The sequence below is a fragment of the Manis javanica genome, chromosome 4, assembly GCF_040802235.1.
Source record: "Manis javanica isolate MJ-LG chromosome 4, MJ_LKY, whole genome shotgun sequence".
Classification (NCBI taxonomy): Eukaryota; Metazoa; Chordata; class Mammalia; order Pholidota; family Manidae; genus Manis; species Manis javanica.
This window is the reverse complement of record NC_133159.1, coordinates 158,467,542-158,484,891: the sequence shown is the minus strand read 5'-3', so window position 1 is coordinate 158,484,891 and position 17,350 is coordinate 158,467,542. Positions and strand designations below refer to the sequence as shown.

Genomic DNA, 17,350 nt, shown 5'->3' with positions numbered 1-17,350 from the left:
GCTGGGACAGGTGCATGCCTGCATCAGGACTCAAGCCCACTGTCCTCTTAGCAGAACCAGCGCCCAAGCCGAGTCCCCCCATCATTCTGTGTAGGTACACCAAGGCACCTCTGTGCAGGCCCCTGGCCAAGGGGCTGAGTGGGGCAGAAACCACCCCCCAGGCCCCTGGTGTGCAGCGGCAGCTGTCCAGGAAGGGGCGCCATTTTGAAATTGTCCTGAAGTTCCAGCAAAGCCCTTGGCTTAAGCCCTGCTGCCTGCTGCCAAAGGTCAGTCCCCCTGGCCTGCTCCCAAGGTCAGTGCTCGTGCTCCTGTAGACAAGCCAGCCCTGTCTGAAGGGCCAGCCACAGTTCTGGCACGGGGGCACCTCATTCTGTAATACAGCCAGTAGGAGACCCCCGCCTCCTGAAGCTCCAGCAAGATGCTGAGGTTGGCCTGGAGCTGACCTCTCTGTGCCAAAGCCTGCCCAAGGCAGTCATAACAATGATAATAATTACTACCATTCCTAGTTTTATCATACTTCCTGCCACGCAACACTAAGGATGCCAGGTGCCCTGTGAGCGACTGTCTGCATTTTCTCCTCACACCAAAGCCTAGGTGGGAACAGTTGCAAGGTGTCCTCCTGTTAGCCCATTTTATGAAAGAGGGAACCGAGGCTCAGAGCGGTGAAGGGAGGTCCCCAGCAGGTGCGAGGCGGCGCTGGGGCCTGCCCTGTCCATCCCGGCCCGGCGGGGGCGGGGCCAGGCCCTCACCTCGCCCTCGGCCCTGCTGTTCTCTCGGATCGCTCTGATCCAGCCCAGCATGTCATCCCGGTCCTCAGCCTGAAAGAGATATTCACAGAAGTCAGCGGTGGTCAGCCGGAACACGTGCCTCCTCTTGGTCTCGCTGTAGGAGATGTCCACCAGGCAGGAGCCGATGCAGACGGGCGCCGCCTCGTCCTCACCTGCGACGGCCGCCGCCGCCCCCGCCGCTGGCCCGGGCTCCCGCCGCTCCTTGCTCAGCGAGAGCGAGCGCGCCCGCAGGGCGGCGTACACGCGCTTCCACTGGCGCAGGCCGCCGCCCGCTTTCTGCAGGGAGACACGGGGAGGGGAGAGACGGGGGGCCACGTGAGGCCAAGCCTGCCCTCCCCGCCCCAGAGCCCAGGGGGCCCTAGAGGCCGCAGACAGTGGCAGCGGTGGGGACCCCACCCCACGGCCAGCCAGGAGCCCCCACTGGCGCTTGGGGCAGCCTCCTGCCCACCGTCCTCCAACTCAAACCCTCACCTGCCTGGACACCCCTACCCACCTTTCTCAGTACTCCCCAAGGGTCCCCACCTCCTCTTTAAATACTAACATGGACCCTTATCTGGCGTGGCAATGCTCCAGAGAACCAGCAAGGGCTCTGGGAGGGCAGTCGGGCTCGCCAGCATGCCACACCTCACACAGATCCCTGCAAAGCCATTCCTAGTCCACACACCACTCCCTTTCACAGCCAGACCAGTCACAAGCTGCCGGCCACACCTGCCCTCCCAGATTCCATGCCTCTTCCACAAGACTCCTCTCAGCATCCCCTTCCTGGGAAGCCGCTCACTGGGCCTTCCATGTTACCAAAGCCAGTGGAGGCTTCTGGGCCTTTCTGGCCCTTTCCTTAACCTTTCAGTGGCATTTGATGCAGCCAGCTGCTCCTTCCCTCTCCAACCTTCTCTGAGCATCCAGGGCCCCGGGGTCCCTGGTTTCCTGCCTAATTCCATTGCCTCCTTCTCCATCTGCTCCACTGGTTTCCCTCCTCACAGCGGTTCTCAGCAGGGGAGAACTGCTCCCAAGGGAGGTTGGTCTGGAGACATTTTCAGTTGTCACACCTGGGGAAGTGATATGGCATCTAGTGGGTAGGGCCCAGGATGCCACCAAATGTCCCCTGATGCCCAGGGCAGCCCCCACGAGTCATCTGGCCCCACTGTCACTAGAACAGAGGCTGAGACCCTGCCCTCTCAGGGGAGCTCCCAAGTGTTGGCTGTCCTGGGTTCCTCTCTCTTTGCAAGCCTCCCCCATGACATCGTCCATACCTGTGGCTTTAAATCCCTGCTGTCTGCTGACAGTGACTCCCAAGAGTACCCCTGGCCTGGCACGCCCCCCAGCCAGTCCTGGGCCTCCCTCTGTCTGCTCGCTGTCTCCCCTTGCATGCCCACAGGCACCTCACACTCTCTGTTATGAGGCGCTTGACTTTCACTATCAGACCTGTTCTCCACCTGCACCCCCATCTTCTCCAGTTCAGTAAATCCACCCAGTTGCCCAGAAGCCTAGGAGTTACCCTTGACTTCTCCCTCTTCCTCACTCTTGACACCCAACCCATCAGGAAGTCACAACTCATCTTCAAAAACATCACTGTCCCCATCTTTCCTGCTCCCACCTTGCCCACACCACCACCACCTCTTGCCCAGATAGCTGCACAAAGCCTCCTGTCTCTGCTCTTGCCTCCCACCGCCCATTCTCCATTCAGCGGCTGCAGCCACCAATCAAACACATAGATGCGATCCGGTCCCTCTGCTGTTATCACCCTCTTGGGTATTATCAGATCTAAGCACTTTTACGATCTGGTCCCTCTGTGTCCAAACCCGTCTTCTCGTTCCTTCTTTCCACCTGTGTCAGGACTCGGGGGCCTTCTCCGGTGACAAGCCATGCCTTCCTTCCCCAGGGTCTTTGCTCTTGCTGCAACTTCTGCCCGGAGCCCCTTCCCCCTTCCCTGGCTTCTTCTCTGCCTTTAGGTCTGAGCTCAAATGTCACCAACATCGCCTCGTCAGGGAGGCCTTCCTGACCATTTTTTAAAAGGCAGCTCCCACCTTCCTTCTGACTCCAAGGCAATCGGGTCGCCCTGTTCCTGGTCCCTGAGCACTCCCTGCAATCCCAGGTTACATGGGTTATGGATTTATCCAGGAATGGTAAGCTCCCAGGGGCAGGGAGCTCGGCCGTCCTTCCACATCCACATCCCAGAACTGAGAGCCTTGACAGGTGCAGGGCAAGTATTTACTAATAAATGAATTCATCATCCTGGGAGCGCCCTGAGGGCAGGGGCTTCATCTCCCCGGAGGACCGAGGGCTCCCTTCCTCGGGTTGGTGGCCCACCTACTCCACACCCAGCACGGGCCTCTGTCCTCCCAGCAAACCAGGTGAGGAAACTCCACGGCCAGCAGATGCACACAGCCATGTCTGGCTGAGCTCCACTCACCACGGACCTGCTGGGCCTGAGCAGGACCATTTGGAGCAGGGGACAGCGGGGACCTCTGGGAGAATCTTAGTGTTAGAAGGAGGTGGTGACAAAGGGTGCCCCTTTGAGACTGAACCAGCTGGACATCCTTGGGCAGGTCAAGCCCCTCCCCTGGCATCAGGGAACTAGCCACTCTCTGAGGTAGCACCCAGCTCAAAAGCTGGGTCTGTGGCTGCATGCCACAGGTACCCCGTCTCTGAGTCAACAGTCTCTGAAAGAGGCTGGGGACTGGGCGGGGGACACACAGGAGAGGAGGGACTGGCTGGAGCAGAAGCCATCTGGTCGGCCATCAGGACCTGGACAGACCAAGGACCTTGAGGACCTGCAGCTGGCTTGAGGAGCCTCTCCTAACCCAGGCCACGGCACCGAGGGGACCAGGGAAATCAGGTTTGGGCCAGGACAGGAGCGGAAGGGGCTGGCTCCTCTCCCTTTCCAGGAGACACTGCTGCTGGGCTGGAAGGGAGACCCAGAGCTGGGAGACAGGCTACCTGGCAGGCAGGAGTCAGCAGTTCTCAGCAGGCCCTCTGGGAGCTCCGGCGTTGGGCAGAAAGGGCTGGCCCACACCTGGCTCACCTGGCTCAGCTCACACAGCTGGCGCTGCTGCCCTCCTAGTCCCCCTCCTGGCCTGCTACCATCTTTGCTGGCTCTCCTCTCCGGTCTGCAGCCCCCGCGCCTCTCAGGGCACAGGCGGTCTCCTGTCTTCTCCCTCCATGCCTCCGCACCTGCAGCTGCACCAGTGTGTACCCTGGTGAGTAAACGCCCTCCCCTGAGTGCCACACCCGCAGAGCTTCTGTCCCCACGACCCCCCTCCATGGGGGTCCAAGGGTCCCAAGGCCCTTGGACTCTGCAAGGCCCCAGTGGAACCCTTGGCTTCCTGTCCCCAAACCTTCTCCAGTGCCCTGTGGCCTAGGGAAGGGTCCCACCACCCACCACCCATGTAGTCCAAGCCAGAACCCGGGAACCGTCCTCCTGTCCTCCATCCTCCTCTGCCTCCCAGCTATCAGGGGGCCCAGGCCATCCTGCCCCTTGAATCTCTCTAAACCGTCCCCCTCCCTTGATGCTATGCCGTGACCTCGGGCAGTGCCCCAGCCCTCACTCACCTGGACACTAGCAGTGGCGGTGTCACCTCCTGTTGCAAACACAACCCTTGCCTCCTTGCCCCCCACCCCACCGCCCCCACTGAATCCTTGCAAAGGCTTGCCCTGAGGGATGAAGCCCCATGAGCACCCACCTCAGGCACCTGAGCGCCCACCTCAGCTTCTACCTCTGGTCCCATCTCCCAGCTGCCCAGCATCCCTCCCCTCCATTCTCCCAGACCATCCAGGATGGCATCGCCCTGTCAGCCCACTCGCCCCACCCCCTGCTCCCCCTGCTCAATGGATTCCCACACACTCTGGGTGCCTCAGCCTTCAACATCCCCCCACATCCCCACTGAGGTCAGGGTCACCCTCTGTGCACTGCTGCCCCAAACTCCCCAAGACAACAGCTGTGCACTGGAAACCACTGGGCAGAGTGTCCTTTCTCTGGTCATCATGGGTGCCAGCAGCGCAGGACTGGCCAGGCTCCCTTGCCACTAAATATCCAAAACCTAATAGAGAATTGAGACTCAGGAGCAGAGCAGGCCCTTCGTCAGTGTCCATGGGCTGCATGAGGGCATGGATGGGGGCCAGACTATATCTCACTTCACCCTTACACTGGCCCTTGGAGTAGGATAGCATTGTCCTCATCTTAGAGATCAGAAAAGTGATGCTCAAAAGTTAAGGGGTTTTCCACAATGAGATATCACCTCACACCAGTAAGGATGGCCACCATCCAAAAGACAAACAACAGCAAATGTCTGCGAGGTTATGGAGAAAGGGGAACCCTCCTACACTGTTGGTGAGAATGTAAATTAGTTTAACCATTGTGGAAAGCAGTATGCAGGTTCCTCAAAACGCTCAAAATAGAAATACCATTTGACCCAGGAATTCCACTTCTAGGAATTTACCCTAAGAATGCAGCAGCCCAGTTTGAAAAAGACAGATGCACCCCTATGTTTATTGCAGCACTATTTACAATAGCCAAGAAATGGAAGCAACCTAAGTGTCCATCAGTAGATGAATGGATAAAGAAGAGGTGGTACATATACACAATGGAATATTATTCAGCCATAAGAAGAAAACAAATCCTACCATTTGCAACAACATGGATGGAGCTAGAGAGTGAAATAAGCCAGGTGGAGAAAGACAAGTACCAAATGACTTCACTCATTTGTGGAGTATAAGAACAAAGAAAAACTGAAGGAACAAAACAGCAGCACAATCACAGAACCCAAGAATGGACTAACAGTTACCAAAGAGAAAGGGACTGGGGAGGATGGGTGGGAAGGGACGGATAAGGGCGGGAAAAAGAAAGAGGGCATTACAATTAGCATGTATAATGTGGGGTGGGTACAGGGCGGGCTCTACAACACAGAGAAGACAAGTAGTGATTTTACAACATCTTACTACGCTGATGGACAGTGACTGTGAAGGGGTATGTGGGGGGGACTTGGTGAAGGGGGGAGCCTAGTAAACATAATGTTCTTCATGTAATTGTAGATTAATGATACCAAAAAAAAAAAAAGTTAAGGGGTTTTCCTAAAACTTTGTGCTTGACAAGTGGCTTGGCAGGAACTCCAAGTCTGACTGACTTCAAAGCTCATGTTCTTTCCAGCTACAAGACCCCTAGCAGGCAGGGTGGAAAACTCAGGGAATGGCAGAAAGCTGAGGAACAGCAGCTCCCTGGTGCCACGCAATGGATAAATGCTTTTGCTTAGATCATCTCAGCAACAGGTACAGGAGCTAGGAATTATTATAAGCCCCAGTTACAGACGAGGAAACTGAGCCACAGGCAGGTGAGTCATCCAGGCTCCCCAAGCAATCTGTGGTGCAGTCAGGAGCCACGCCCAGGTTTATGCTGACCATTGGGCTTGGCTCTGCCTGTGCTGCTCGGACCAAGTGCAGCAGCACGGCTGCCTGTCCTTCCCCTTCCTCAGCCCACGGTGTCAGCCTGGAGGGAGGTTCAGACACCATGGACCCAGGGGCCCCACCTTCTCACCTGGGGATTCTGCTTGTCTCCCCCCGCCAACAGCACAACCCCCCTTCACCTCTCACCTGGTTCTCTGTGGTGCCCCTTAGCTGGTCCTCTTGCCTCCAGGTGGCCTCCTGAATTCACTCCCAGGAAGCCAAACGAAAGAGGCCCTAGAGGCTTTCAGTTGCCCTCAGGATAAAGACTGAAACCTTTCTTGGCCCTGCAAGGACCTGAAAAGGCAGATCTCTGCTTTCTTTTCAGGCCTCAGCTCTCTTAAGAGAAGCATCCTGGCCTTTCTCCCTTCATTTTCTGAGCCCCAGTGGCCATTTTTGGGGTGATCTGTCAACCAAGGGTCACTCTGGGTGGTTTTGTCAGAATTCCAAGCACAATTTGATCAGACCCATCCCACAGCAAAGACCACCTCTCTGTTTATAACTTTCTCACGAGTTCTTAAGGTGCCCCAGGAAGTTTTTCCTAGCATCTAACCTCTACCCCTCATGCTATAACCTCAGCTGGTCCTCTGTGGCTCCAGAGGCTGGGAAGTGGGTGTAGGAGAAGCTGGAGAGTTCCACTGAAGCCAGCTTCCATCCACCTTCATCTCATTCCCCCAGCCATCTTACCTTCCCCTTCTTGGTGAGGACCTGCTTATAATACAACCAGCCTTCTCTCCTGATATCACTGAAGGTCGAGTCCGAGAGGTCAGAGGTTGAGTGTCGCTTAGAAGGAGCATCAGCATCTTCAGAAGTGCCCCAACTATCCAAGGACTGCAGCGAGACAACAGAGGGCAATTTAGGGTGGCTCCCACAGTGCCAGCATCTCAGGAGCCCCATGGACCACCTGCGGTCACCCAGGCCAGGCGTATGCCTCTGTTATGCTCTGCTGTACTGTGTGGCTTCGTGTCCCTTGCTTGACCTCTCTGAACCAGTGTTGAGGTCATGATACCTATGTTCCAGGGAAGGCAGAAAGGAGGAAAGGCTATGACCTGCAGACCACATGCCTCACCATGCTAGAAAAGCCAGTCTGGAACTTCCCTTCATTTTATGGACTTGAAGGAATTAAGAAAACAGAGGAAGTGACTGTGTCAACAGGGAGTTAAATAAACAGAGGAAGTGGGAAGACCAACAAAGACTGAGTGGAGCAGGTAGTCATGTCCACAAGGAGTTAAACAGAGGAAGTGATAGCGTCAACAGGACTCTAGAAACAGAGGTAACATGACAAGGGAGAGTTAAGTAAGCAGAGGAAGTGATAAGGAACAAGCCAGGTGACAATATCATCAAGGTTTTAAAAGAACCAAAGATATCAAGGGTTTGAAATCAAGATTGCTTTTCCAGTCTGTCTGCAATCAAAAAGAGTTAAGGCCAGTTCGTAACTGACCCTATGCCTTCCTAAGTCCCAAGGCTGGAAACCCAGCCCCTCCATCACTCTCAGCCCTGTGCCCACCCCTTTCCAGTGTGACCCCCATCCCCGGAGACACCACATAAGCGCTAACCGCGTGCCTCCCTGGTGTGAGCCCTGAGTTGGCAGCCCCAGAATTGAGCAAATCAAACACAATCCCCGCCCTTGTGAAGCTTCCATTCAGGTTGGGGAGCTGGGCGAGGAAGGAAGTAGATGCACAGAATGAATAATGTGAGAGGTGCTAAAGAGGAAGACCTAACGTGGCAGAGGGAGCAGGAAACACCAGGGCTGAAGGCTGGAACTTCAGGGAAGGCCTAAGAGAACCTAGGAAAGCAAAAAAGTGAGTCATGTGGTTACTGGGGGTGGGGGCTGCATGGAAAGGGCATTCTAGACGGGGAAGGACAAGCACAGAGGCCTTTGGTGGGAGGGCCGGACACATGGTTGACAGGAGGGTGAAGGGTGGAGGGAGGAAGGCGAAGACAGAGGCAGAGCAGCCCGTTCAGATCACAGAAGTCACAGGCCTGGAACTCTATGCCAAGGTGGGGTTCCACAGCTGAGGTGCCACCCCCGCCCTGCCCTCTGACCCCCTCATTGGCAAACACTTGCCACTCACCCCGTCAGTGAAGAAGCTTCGAAGCATCCTCAGGCTGGGTACTCGGTTGGGCAGACGCCTAGGGAGCAAGGTCTGAGGTTAGGGGTGTGGGAGGAGCAGCCAGGACTCCCCCCCAACAATCCCAAGGCTCAGAAGCCTTCCAGGGAGGGAGCTCATTGCCCTGGTGCTCAGAGGACCCACCAGGGTGGCTGCGATGGCCCCACCCCACCCCTCCTCCTCACCGCAGAGCCCTGCCCTCCTCCCGGAAGGTGTTGAGCCCATCGTCGCAGGACTTGGAGCGCTCTGTGGTGATGGCCAGCAGGTAGGAGGAGCGGCGGCGGCCGGCCTTGATGCTGCCTGCAAAGCCGCCCACAGCGGGCTGCAGGTAAGCGGGGCAGCAGGTCGGGGCTTCCCCAGAACCCTCCCATCCGAGCAGGGCCAGGAGGTGACTCTCCCCATGGGGACCCAGGAGGAGCAGAGTCAGTTGGAAGAAGCTAGACATCAGGCAGCAGGCGTAACAGAGACCCCGAGCCTAACAGTGACCCCTGGGGACCAGGCAGCAAGGGCGAGGGAAGGGCTGGGGGTGCAAGGAGCACTCACTGCAGTCCTGGGAGTAATGGCGGCCCAGGGCGAAGGTGAAGGTTGGGGAGGATGGGCTGGTCCCCAGGACAGGGGCTGAGTTCATGGCACTGGAGACCACAGCGGAGGCAGGGACATGCTTAGCCTGGAGGTCGATGCTGGGGCTGGTCGGCTCATCTGCAGAAGGGGTGGGCGGAGGGTCGAAGGTGGCAGAAAGCTGAACCTGCCTGCTGCCCACCCCCAGCTTGCATCCAGAGCCAGACCACATCCCCAAGGATCCTCAAGTCCTCCAGATCCCTGCTGGCAACATGCCCATGGCCAAGGGTACCCCACCCACCAGCCTGGGGTCATGGAGGCTCAGCCCCTGCCTTCCCCATCACACTGAGGGCACCCAGGCATGCAGTTTAGCCAACCTACTAAGACTGGGCTCCTGAGGGCAGGGACTGTGTCTCTCCTACTGGACTGGGAGCTTACAGAGGCTGTGCTACCCACTCAGTCTGAAGGCTGCCTGGGGGAGGCTAGGACTGGGGCTCCCCCTGAGCCTGGCCTCCTCTCCCTCCCTCCATGGCGACCTTAGGGTGAGTCCACCCCTCTCAGCTCCTGGTTCCTGGCTGCTAGTCCCATGATCTTGCATCTGGTCTTTCTCCCAAGCCCTTAGACTCAGCCCAGCCCATCCTGCTCCCTCATGGGTGCCTCATATTCAGCAAACACTAAGCCCTTCCCTGCCCTACTTCCTCTCGTTCCCATATAGAGGTGAGGTGCCACCCTCCAGCTAGGCCAGAAACCTGGGGAGCACCAGCCTCTCCATCTATTCTAAAGGCAGCAAGCCTTCTGTATTCCCTCTGCTCTCAGGACAAAGTCCCAGCTCCCAGTGACCAACAAGCCCCCCTGGACCCACTCTGATGACCTGGAAGGCATGTGGCCTCTTTCATTTCAGGGTCTTTGCGTATACGGCTGTCTCTGCCCTAGCATTCTTCCCCAGCTCCTCATCCTTCTGGCCGTAGCCTAAATCTCCTTTCTGCAAGATTCTCTTCCTGGCCACCACACTGGGTCTAGGCTGTGCAGCCCTTCTCTGCCTCTAGGGCTCCCTGCTCTCCCTCCACACCCACCCCATGGACTGTGCTTGTCGGATCATCTGTCCCCGCTGTTGGACGATATACTCCAGGTAAGCATGGAGCCTCATCCAGTGCCTGACACAAATATGTGTTGGATGGAAGGATGGTGAATGGAAGGGACAAAGAGTGAAAAGAACAAAGAAAAGATAGAAGAAAGAAAGGTGGAGGGAAGAAATGAGTGGGTGGATGGACAAATAGAAGAAAGGAAGAAGGGAGGGAAGGGGTATCTATGGCTGGAAGGGTAAAGGAATGGGAGGAAGGATGACAGAAGGATGGATGGATGGATGGACAGACAAACAGGGTGATCCCATCAGCACCCGACCCAGAGTTCTGCCGATGACAGGCGGGTGGGGCACAACAGGGCACAGAAAGGTGGGGGACAGGTGGGGGGGTTCAACAGGGTACAGACAACCAAGTCTCCCAAGACAGCCACCTGCACATCACTCACCGATGAAGGGGATGGAAGCCAGAGAATCTTCAGTAGCAGCCAAAGGGGCCACCTTCCTGCCTAGGCGTCCTTGCACACCGGCCTCTGGCTCTGGGGACTCGCCTCCAAGCCCGAGGTCCATCTGTCTGGCAGGGGGCAGCTGGAACTTGCGGCCCGTCGGAGGCTTCTGCCTCAGGACCACCTCGTCGCGGCGGTCCTCGGCTGGGGGCTCCAGTGCCCGGGTGCTGGGTTCTGGCCGGCCAACCCTGAGTGGTTCGGAGGCCTCTCCTGGGAACGGTGCAGAGGCCTGGGCCAAGTTGAAGGTGGGTAGTCCCCCAAAGGGTGAGTCCCGGAAGGAGAGTGCGTGGAGGAGTCCAGTCCGGCGCTGGAATGATGGGCTGTAGCTTCGGTACCCAATGTACCCAATGTCGTCCAGGCCCTGCAGGCCAGGTGGGGGTGGGGCCTGGGGCCCTGGCAGGTCCCTGGGTGGGCAGGCTGGGGTGCGGGCAGACAGGCGCTGGGAAGCCCAGCCACAGCGCTCAAAGCGGGGCGACACCAGTGCCCCTGGCCCCAGTGCCTCAGCTGAGCGGGCGGGTCGGCTCAGGTAGTCGTCTGAGCGGGCTCGGTGCCAGCCCTCCTGGCCCAGCTGGCTCAAGGCACCCTGGGAGGTGGAGCAGGGCCATGGGCGGTGGGCAGTCACATCCTCCAACCGGTCCTGGGAGGCACTGCGGGCCCGAGGGGCCATGGCAGGGCACCGTCTCTCCCCTGCCCTGTGGGGTACCTGGTTTGACAGCCAGTGAGACAAAGCCTGCTGGCACTCCAATCTGCTGGGGGGCACCCGGCTGCCAGGCTCTGGGAAGGCACGGGGCATCCGGGGCTCCAAGGGGTGGTGGGGAAAGGCACCAGGGCTGGGGCGGGGCTGGCTCATCCCCAAGGAATGGTTGTCCAGATGGGCACGGGCTGTGGATGGGACACAGGGCCCCGGGTCACTCCAGGTAGCCGGACTCCGGGGGTCACTGGGTAGTGCTGAAAGGGGCTCAGGCACCATAGCGGCCCAGGTGGAGACACGGGCTGATGGGGCATAGGTCTTGCGAGGGTAGCAGATTGGGGGCGGCTCTGGGATGCTCCGGGCCTCTCCAGAATACGGCTCGTTCCCCTTCAGGTAGGCATCCTGGGAGTAGGCCTGGCCAGGGACACAGACACAGGTGAGCAGAGCTGGACAGGTCCTACAGGGCAGGGCTACAGCAGCCCTCCCTGGAAGGTCATGACCCCAGAGAAGGGGAATAAAGGGAGAGGACAAAGCAGGAGGAGTCCTGAGGAGGTGGGAGGGCACACTCCAAAGAGAATCCGGGTAGGAGACAGGACAAAGAAATAAGAGGCCTTTGAGAGTGTCTTACACACACACACACACACACACACACACACACTCTCTCTCTCTCTCTCTCTCTCTCTCTCTCTCTCTCTCTCTCTCTCTCTCTCTCTCTCGAAAGAGCAAGGATTTCTCTAAGACTTATGACAAGGACCGCCTTTAGCCACAAACATTCCAACATCTGTTTTCTGGGGTCCCTCCCCCTATGCTGGCCTCAGCTGCTTCCCAGCTTCCTTATGTCCACCAGTGCCTACAGCCCCTCAGGTGGAGCCAGGAAACCCCACTAGAGACCACTCAAGGTGGCCGAAGACCCAGAAGGGAGCCAGCTAAAAGGTGTGTCCAGGGTGGGTTGGGCAGGGGGCAGGCCGGGGCCGGGAGAGCCTGCTGTCCTCCATCCCCTGATGGGGTTGCTGGGGGCCTGGCTCCTGAGCTACCAGGGTGAGGAGGAACTTGCCAACCTCCTGTTCCCTTTGGGCCAGGCTTGGGGGAGGGGCCAGACTGGCTGAGGAGCCTTTGGCCACCTTCTGCCACCCCAGGCCTGGAATTTGGCGCTGGGAACTGTGGCTGACGCTGCATTGCTGAGGAGTGACAGGGCCAGGGCGCAAACCAGGCCAAAAAAGGAGGCGGCCCCCAGGGACAGTGGCCTTGTGGCCCTGCCCTAGCATGGCCCTTGATGGGTGCCCAGGGGCCCATCAAAGGGAGGGAGGGTGACGCCAAACACACACACAGGCCACACCACAAGGAGACACTGGAAAATACACACACGGAGACACACACACATAGTGAAACACAATGAGCCATACACAGACAAATAACTACACCTCCAGTCCCAGGCACACATATCATGTGATGAAGTCCAGCTAAACCACACGCCCCACACTCAACCCCCTTTGGATCCACACACCATGGCCAGAGACACTCACATACCTCTCCCTCCTGACATCCTGCCGGCTCCCGGGGCTCCCGCCTCACCGTGGCGGTGGCATCCCAGCCCGCCTCCGCCCTCGTCCCGCCCCACCCCGGGCTAGCCCCCACCACGCCGGTCCTGCCTCTGTCCCCCGAGGCCTGCCCTCCGTGCAGCTGCCCCCAGCCCCCAGCGGCTCTCTGCTGGCTGGTGGGAGGAGGAGGGAGGGGAGGATGGGTGTGGAGGGGCCTCGCTGCGTCGGCGGTGGCGTCAGCAGCTGCCGCAGCCCCATTGGCCTCCAGCCTTGGCTCCCAACCACAGGAATGCCTGTGCCCCACCCTCTGGCCCGCCGGAGATGTTAGGGCCAGCAGAGGCCCCCACATGCTGACATCTGTGGCTGTCTGCCCACTCAAGCCGTAGCAGAGCTAAGGCTGCTGCCCTCCTGACCCACTGCCCCCTCCAGCTGGAGAGATCTTACACCCAGGTTCCACCCTGCATTCCCCCCTCCCCTGCACTCTTCTTCCCCATAGCTTGCCTCACTTCAGCCTGTGGGGAGATGGGGCAGGGCCTTCCAGACTTGAAGAGAGAAGTCTACATCTCCAGACTCCATCCTTGCCTCCCCGTCCCCAGAACGGGCAATGGGACAATTGAGGTCAAGAGGTGGAGGTTCCCAGAGGGGCATGGTGCCAAGCATGGCACTGTGATTACAGTAATTATAGCACATCCAGACCAGAAGCCAGTGCAGCAGCCCCCAGGGCCTCCCGAGCTTGGCCCTCAGCCATCTCCTGGGGGGCAGTGACCTTGGGGGCAAGCAAGCTGGCATTTGTCTTGGACCCATGAGACCAAGGCACTGTGCACTGTGTGGAGAGGACAGCCCTGGAATCTGGGTCAGGGCTGGGGGTGGGAGGGCACAGAGAGAGACAGACAGACAGCATGTGTGTGTGTGTGTGTGTGTGTGTGTGGTAAACGGGTACACGTGTAAGTGTGTGGTATGTTGCATGAATGTCTATGGTAGCTGCTGTGTGTGTGGTGGGCCGAGTGCTGAGTTCTGGGTGTGAAGAGCCTGTCAGGGGGGATTTAGTTTAGACTGCGCATTACAATTGTGTAAGTTTCGGTTACTGTGATACTAGTGAGCGCATGCACCTGTGTTGGGCCATGGCGGGCTGTGGTGTTTGTGGGCATATGTGTCATGACAAGGGCGAGCATTTGTGATGTTAGCAAGTACTCATGTTGTGGCGAGAAGTCCCAGTACATGTGTTGTGAAACACTGGTGTTGTGCTGTGGGGAATGGAGATGCCGAGGCATGTGCCGTGCTGTTCTGATGTCTGTGGTGCACTGAGATGTGGGAGGAGGTATGTGTGGGTAGTGGGGGTCAGCGTACAGCTCTGAGGGAATGTGCACATCATGGCATGTGCCTGGCGTGGTGTGTCTGGTGCACAGTGTGTGTTAACATGCACTGCAATGTAGGACGTGCCAGGTAAGGGATGGTGCTGCAGGTCACGCCACTTGGCTGTGTACCTGGCAGACTACTTGTGTATCGAGTGATGTGTGGTGTGCTGTGTCAATGGAAGCACTCAACAGTGGGGTGCAGTGGGGTGTGCTGTACATGTGGATACATCTATAGGAGACACGCTCACTCGGGGCCTGGCAGGGAGCGGGTTCTGGGAACAGGCATCTCATGGGAGGCCACAAGAACGTGCCAGTCTGGCAGGGCCCGCACCTTCCTTCCAGATACCCTGGCAGTAATCCTGCCTGCAGAGGCCAGCGTCTCCCCACCCAGCACAGAGCCGCTCTGAATGAGCAACAACCAGCCCCAGCCCAGGGATGGGCCTGGCATTGTCCCCAGTTGGGCAGTGCTGGGCTGGCGCAGCCTCTACACTCTGTTCTTTGCCTCCCAGAGGCATGGATGCAGGACGGAGGCCCAAGGACAAGGGCTGTATCCTGACCCCCAGGCCCTGGGGGTCCTTCAGCTCAGACAGCAGGGCAGGACTCACCAGCTGGAGGATGTCCTCGTCCTTAGGCATGATGGAGAGCTCCAGAATATCATCACTACAGAGACAGGGCGGCACGTCAGGCAGGCTGAGGTACCAGGGTCTGGGAGAGCAGGAATCTGGTCTTCAGGGCACTCCCAGGGCCAAGGCGGTGGGGTGTGCAGGATGTGGTGAGAGGCCAGGAGCTACTACCCGAGAAGGGCGGCAGGGGGCGCTCACCTATTCTGGATCAGAGCTATGACCTGGGAGTAGGTCTTCCCAACGACGCTCTCCCCATTCACCTTGACCAGGCGGTCTCCTGGGTACAGGGGCAAGGCCATGAATGAGCAGGCCAAAGGGTGTCAATGACCCCACCTGAGAACCCCTGATCCAGATATGGATGACAGCAGGGTGGGGAGACAAGAACCTTCCCAACATTTGGATCCAAGAGTCCCATCCTAATCAAAGGGTAGGGAGAAGAGAACCAGAGGGCTGGAATGAGCCAGGTAACCAAGATAGCTCACCTGTGCAAAGCCCCGCCCTGTGGGCGGGACCATCATCCTTCACATTCTTGACAAAAATGGTATCCATGGGCTCCAAGCGGTGCCGGGAGGAGGGTCCTGGTGAGCATCAGCCAGGTTAGCTGGGGGTGGCTGCTGAAGGTCACACCCATGCACAGCTACACACACAGGGGACATGCACTCAGAGAATTGTCACACTCACCCAGATATAAATACAGACCAGCACATCCACAGGGACACAGATGTATAGGATCAGACAAGAGGACACACTCCTGGGAGAATGGAAACCTACGTGGACAAAAACCTACACAGACAGTCCCTCCTTAATGCCCCCTATGTCCCAGCACTGCCCTAGAAAGCAGACTAAAAAAGACAGGTAGATATGGTCCTGGCCTTTCCGGAGCTCACCGTCTAGTGGGACAGACAGACACACACACACACAAAGTGTGCACGCACACGAGCACAAGTCATAAGCCACAAGACAAAGGAGAGGCCCATATCAAGTCCTAAAGATACACAGCAGGGAGAGACACCTCCCGACACAGAGAATGTCCACACCCACTGACCCAGCGAGAGCCACAGAGAGGCCCTGAAGCTCACAGACACCCAACACCCACACCTTCCGCCCGACTCCCTTCCCCAGGGCTGGAAGGCTCCAAGCAGAGGCCTGAGGATCCCAGGGTGAGCCCCCCCACCTCATGACATCACATAATATCCCAGAAATACACCTCTGCCTCTAACTTCAGAGAAATGGGCCTGTTCTAGGTCAGCTGGCTTCTCCCCACCATGGGCCCCTGCAATGGGGACTTGGGGAGGCAGTGTATCCATGGCAGCCCCGCAGAAGCCCCCAGCAGCAGAGAAGGAAGGCTGCTTGTGCAGGAGGTTCTGCCTTGAATACCTGAGGAGCCTGGGTGCCAATGAAGGGGGCCCTTTGGGAGAGCAAGGGTGACAGGAGGGGAACTGGGCTGACATCTGGAAAGATAAAACCTCCGGGTCCCTCCTTAGGCCCAGCAGAACCCATGTCTTGAGGTGGGCCTTTGATCAGCTGCACCTTATTGCCAGCACACCCCCAACACCGCCCCACCCCCACCTACTCCCCTGGCCCTGAGGCCCCTGCCATGCGCCAGGTCTTAGAAAGCCATCTGCTCCCTAGAGCGCCACCCCCAGAGTGGAAAGGGCAGGCCCAGAGGGAGACAAGTGTGAGAAACGATAGAGATGTGCAGAGAAAGGCAGCAACGGGAGCAGCAGTTGAGAGTGAGTGGCACAGCAAAGTCCAGGCCCCCTTGGGGGACAGAGAGAGACACAGTAGCTGCAGGATGAGTAACAGCTGGGCCCCAGCCCTGGCACACAGCCCCCGCTGCTCTTACCTCCTCCTCGGCCTCCATTCTCTTCCTCCTGCAGGGGACAGAGAGGTGGGTGTGGGCCCTCCGTCCAGCCCCACCTGGGCGGGCCCTTTCAAGCTCCCCCACCCAGCAGCCTCCCTGCTTATCTTCCTTCAACTAGCCCCCGTGCCTGGAGAGGGCGGGAGGGGGGGTCAATGGAAACGGTCAAGTCCCAGCCAGCATTCCCCAGTGACACAAAGCCTGCTGATCCCACCACATCAGCATCTCAACCACTTGAAGGCCCCCAATCCAATGGGAGACCCATGACCCCTTCCCCTGGGGAGCTCTAAGCCCAGTGGGGGAGGCATCAAACACACTAACACACAGAGAGGCATAGATAAGCAGACACAACAAATGCAAACAGTGGCTACCAGCTTTTAGAGAATGGAGGGAAGGCCTGATTAGTGTTGCTCTGGGGGAGGGGATTTTAAAGCCAGTTGGAGGGTGGCTGGGAAGGCATTCTGGGTGAGGGGAGCAGGTACGCAAGTACTCGGCGGCAGAAATAAGCAAGCGGGTGTAGGACTGGACTGGCTGAGCTGAAGGAGAGAGAAAGTCAATCCCAGCAAGGGACAGAAATCAGACTAAAGAATTCAGATTTGAAAGGAGAGAAAGAGGGAGCCAGCGAATATTCTTGAGCAGGAGACAGTGGATGTGAAAATGCCAGTTAAGGAAGAAGATTCTCGCATCTAGGTGGGTGGCTAAGAAACAGAGTCAGGAGATGCACTAGGGAAGTCTCCAGGATCATGCTGGTAAATGAGGGGGTTGGGGACGGAAATAGAAACAAGGGAAAGGAGGCCAGAGAGCCAGA

General features: G+C 58.0%; 1 protein-coding gene across 7 annotated transcripts in view; it reads right to left on the bottom strand.

Annotated features, from left to right (window-relative positions):
- ARHGAP23 (Rho GTPase activating protein 23) overlaps window positions 1-17,350 on the bottom strand; it is a 76,652-nt gene that overhangs the window by 25,898 nt on the left and 33,404 nt on the right. For 4 of the 7 annotated variants that reach the window (XM_036990860.2, XM_036990859.2, XM_073235504.1 and 1 more), the window contains exons 3-12: window positions 16,528-16,555; window positions 15,164-15,259; window positions 14,880-14,958; window positions 14,664-14,718; window positions 10,418-11,579; window positions 8,876-9,031; window positions 8,518-8,632; window positions 8,297-8,354; window positions 6,909-7,052; window positions 750-1,064 (exon numbers count right to left, since the gene is read on the bottom strand). In XM_036990860.2, coding sequence (XP_036846755.2) covers window positions 750-1,064; window positions 6,909-7,052; window positions 8,297-8,354; window positions 8,518-8,632; window positions 8,876-9,031; window positions 10,418-11,579; window positions 14,664-14,718; window positions 14,880-14,958; window positions 15,164-15,259; window positions 16,528-16,555 — 2,208 coding nt within the window. The other 3 variants (XM_073235505.1, XM_036990864.2, XM_036990862.2) reach the window with 3 other exon arrangements.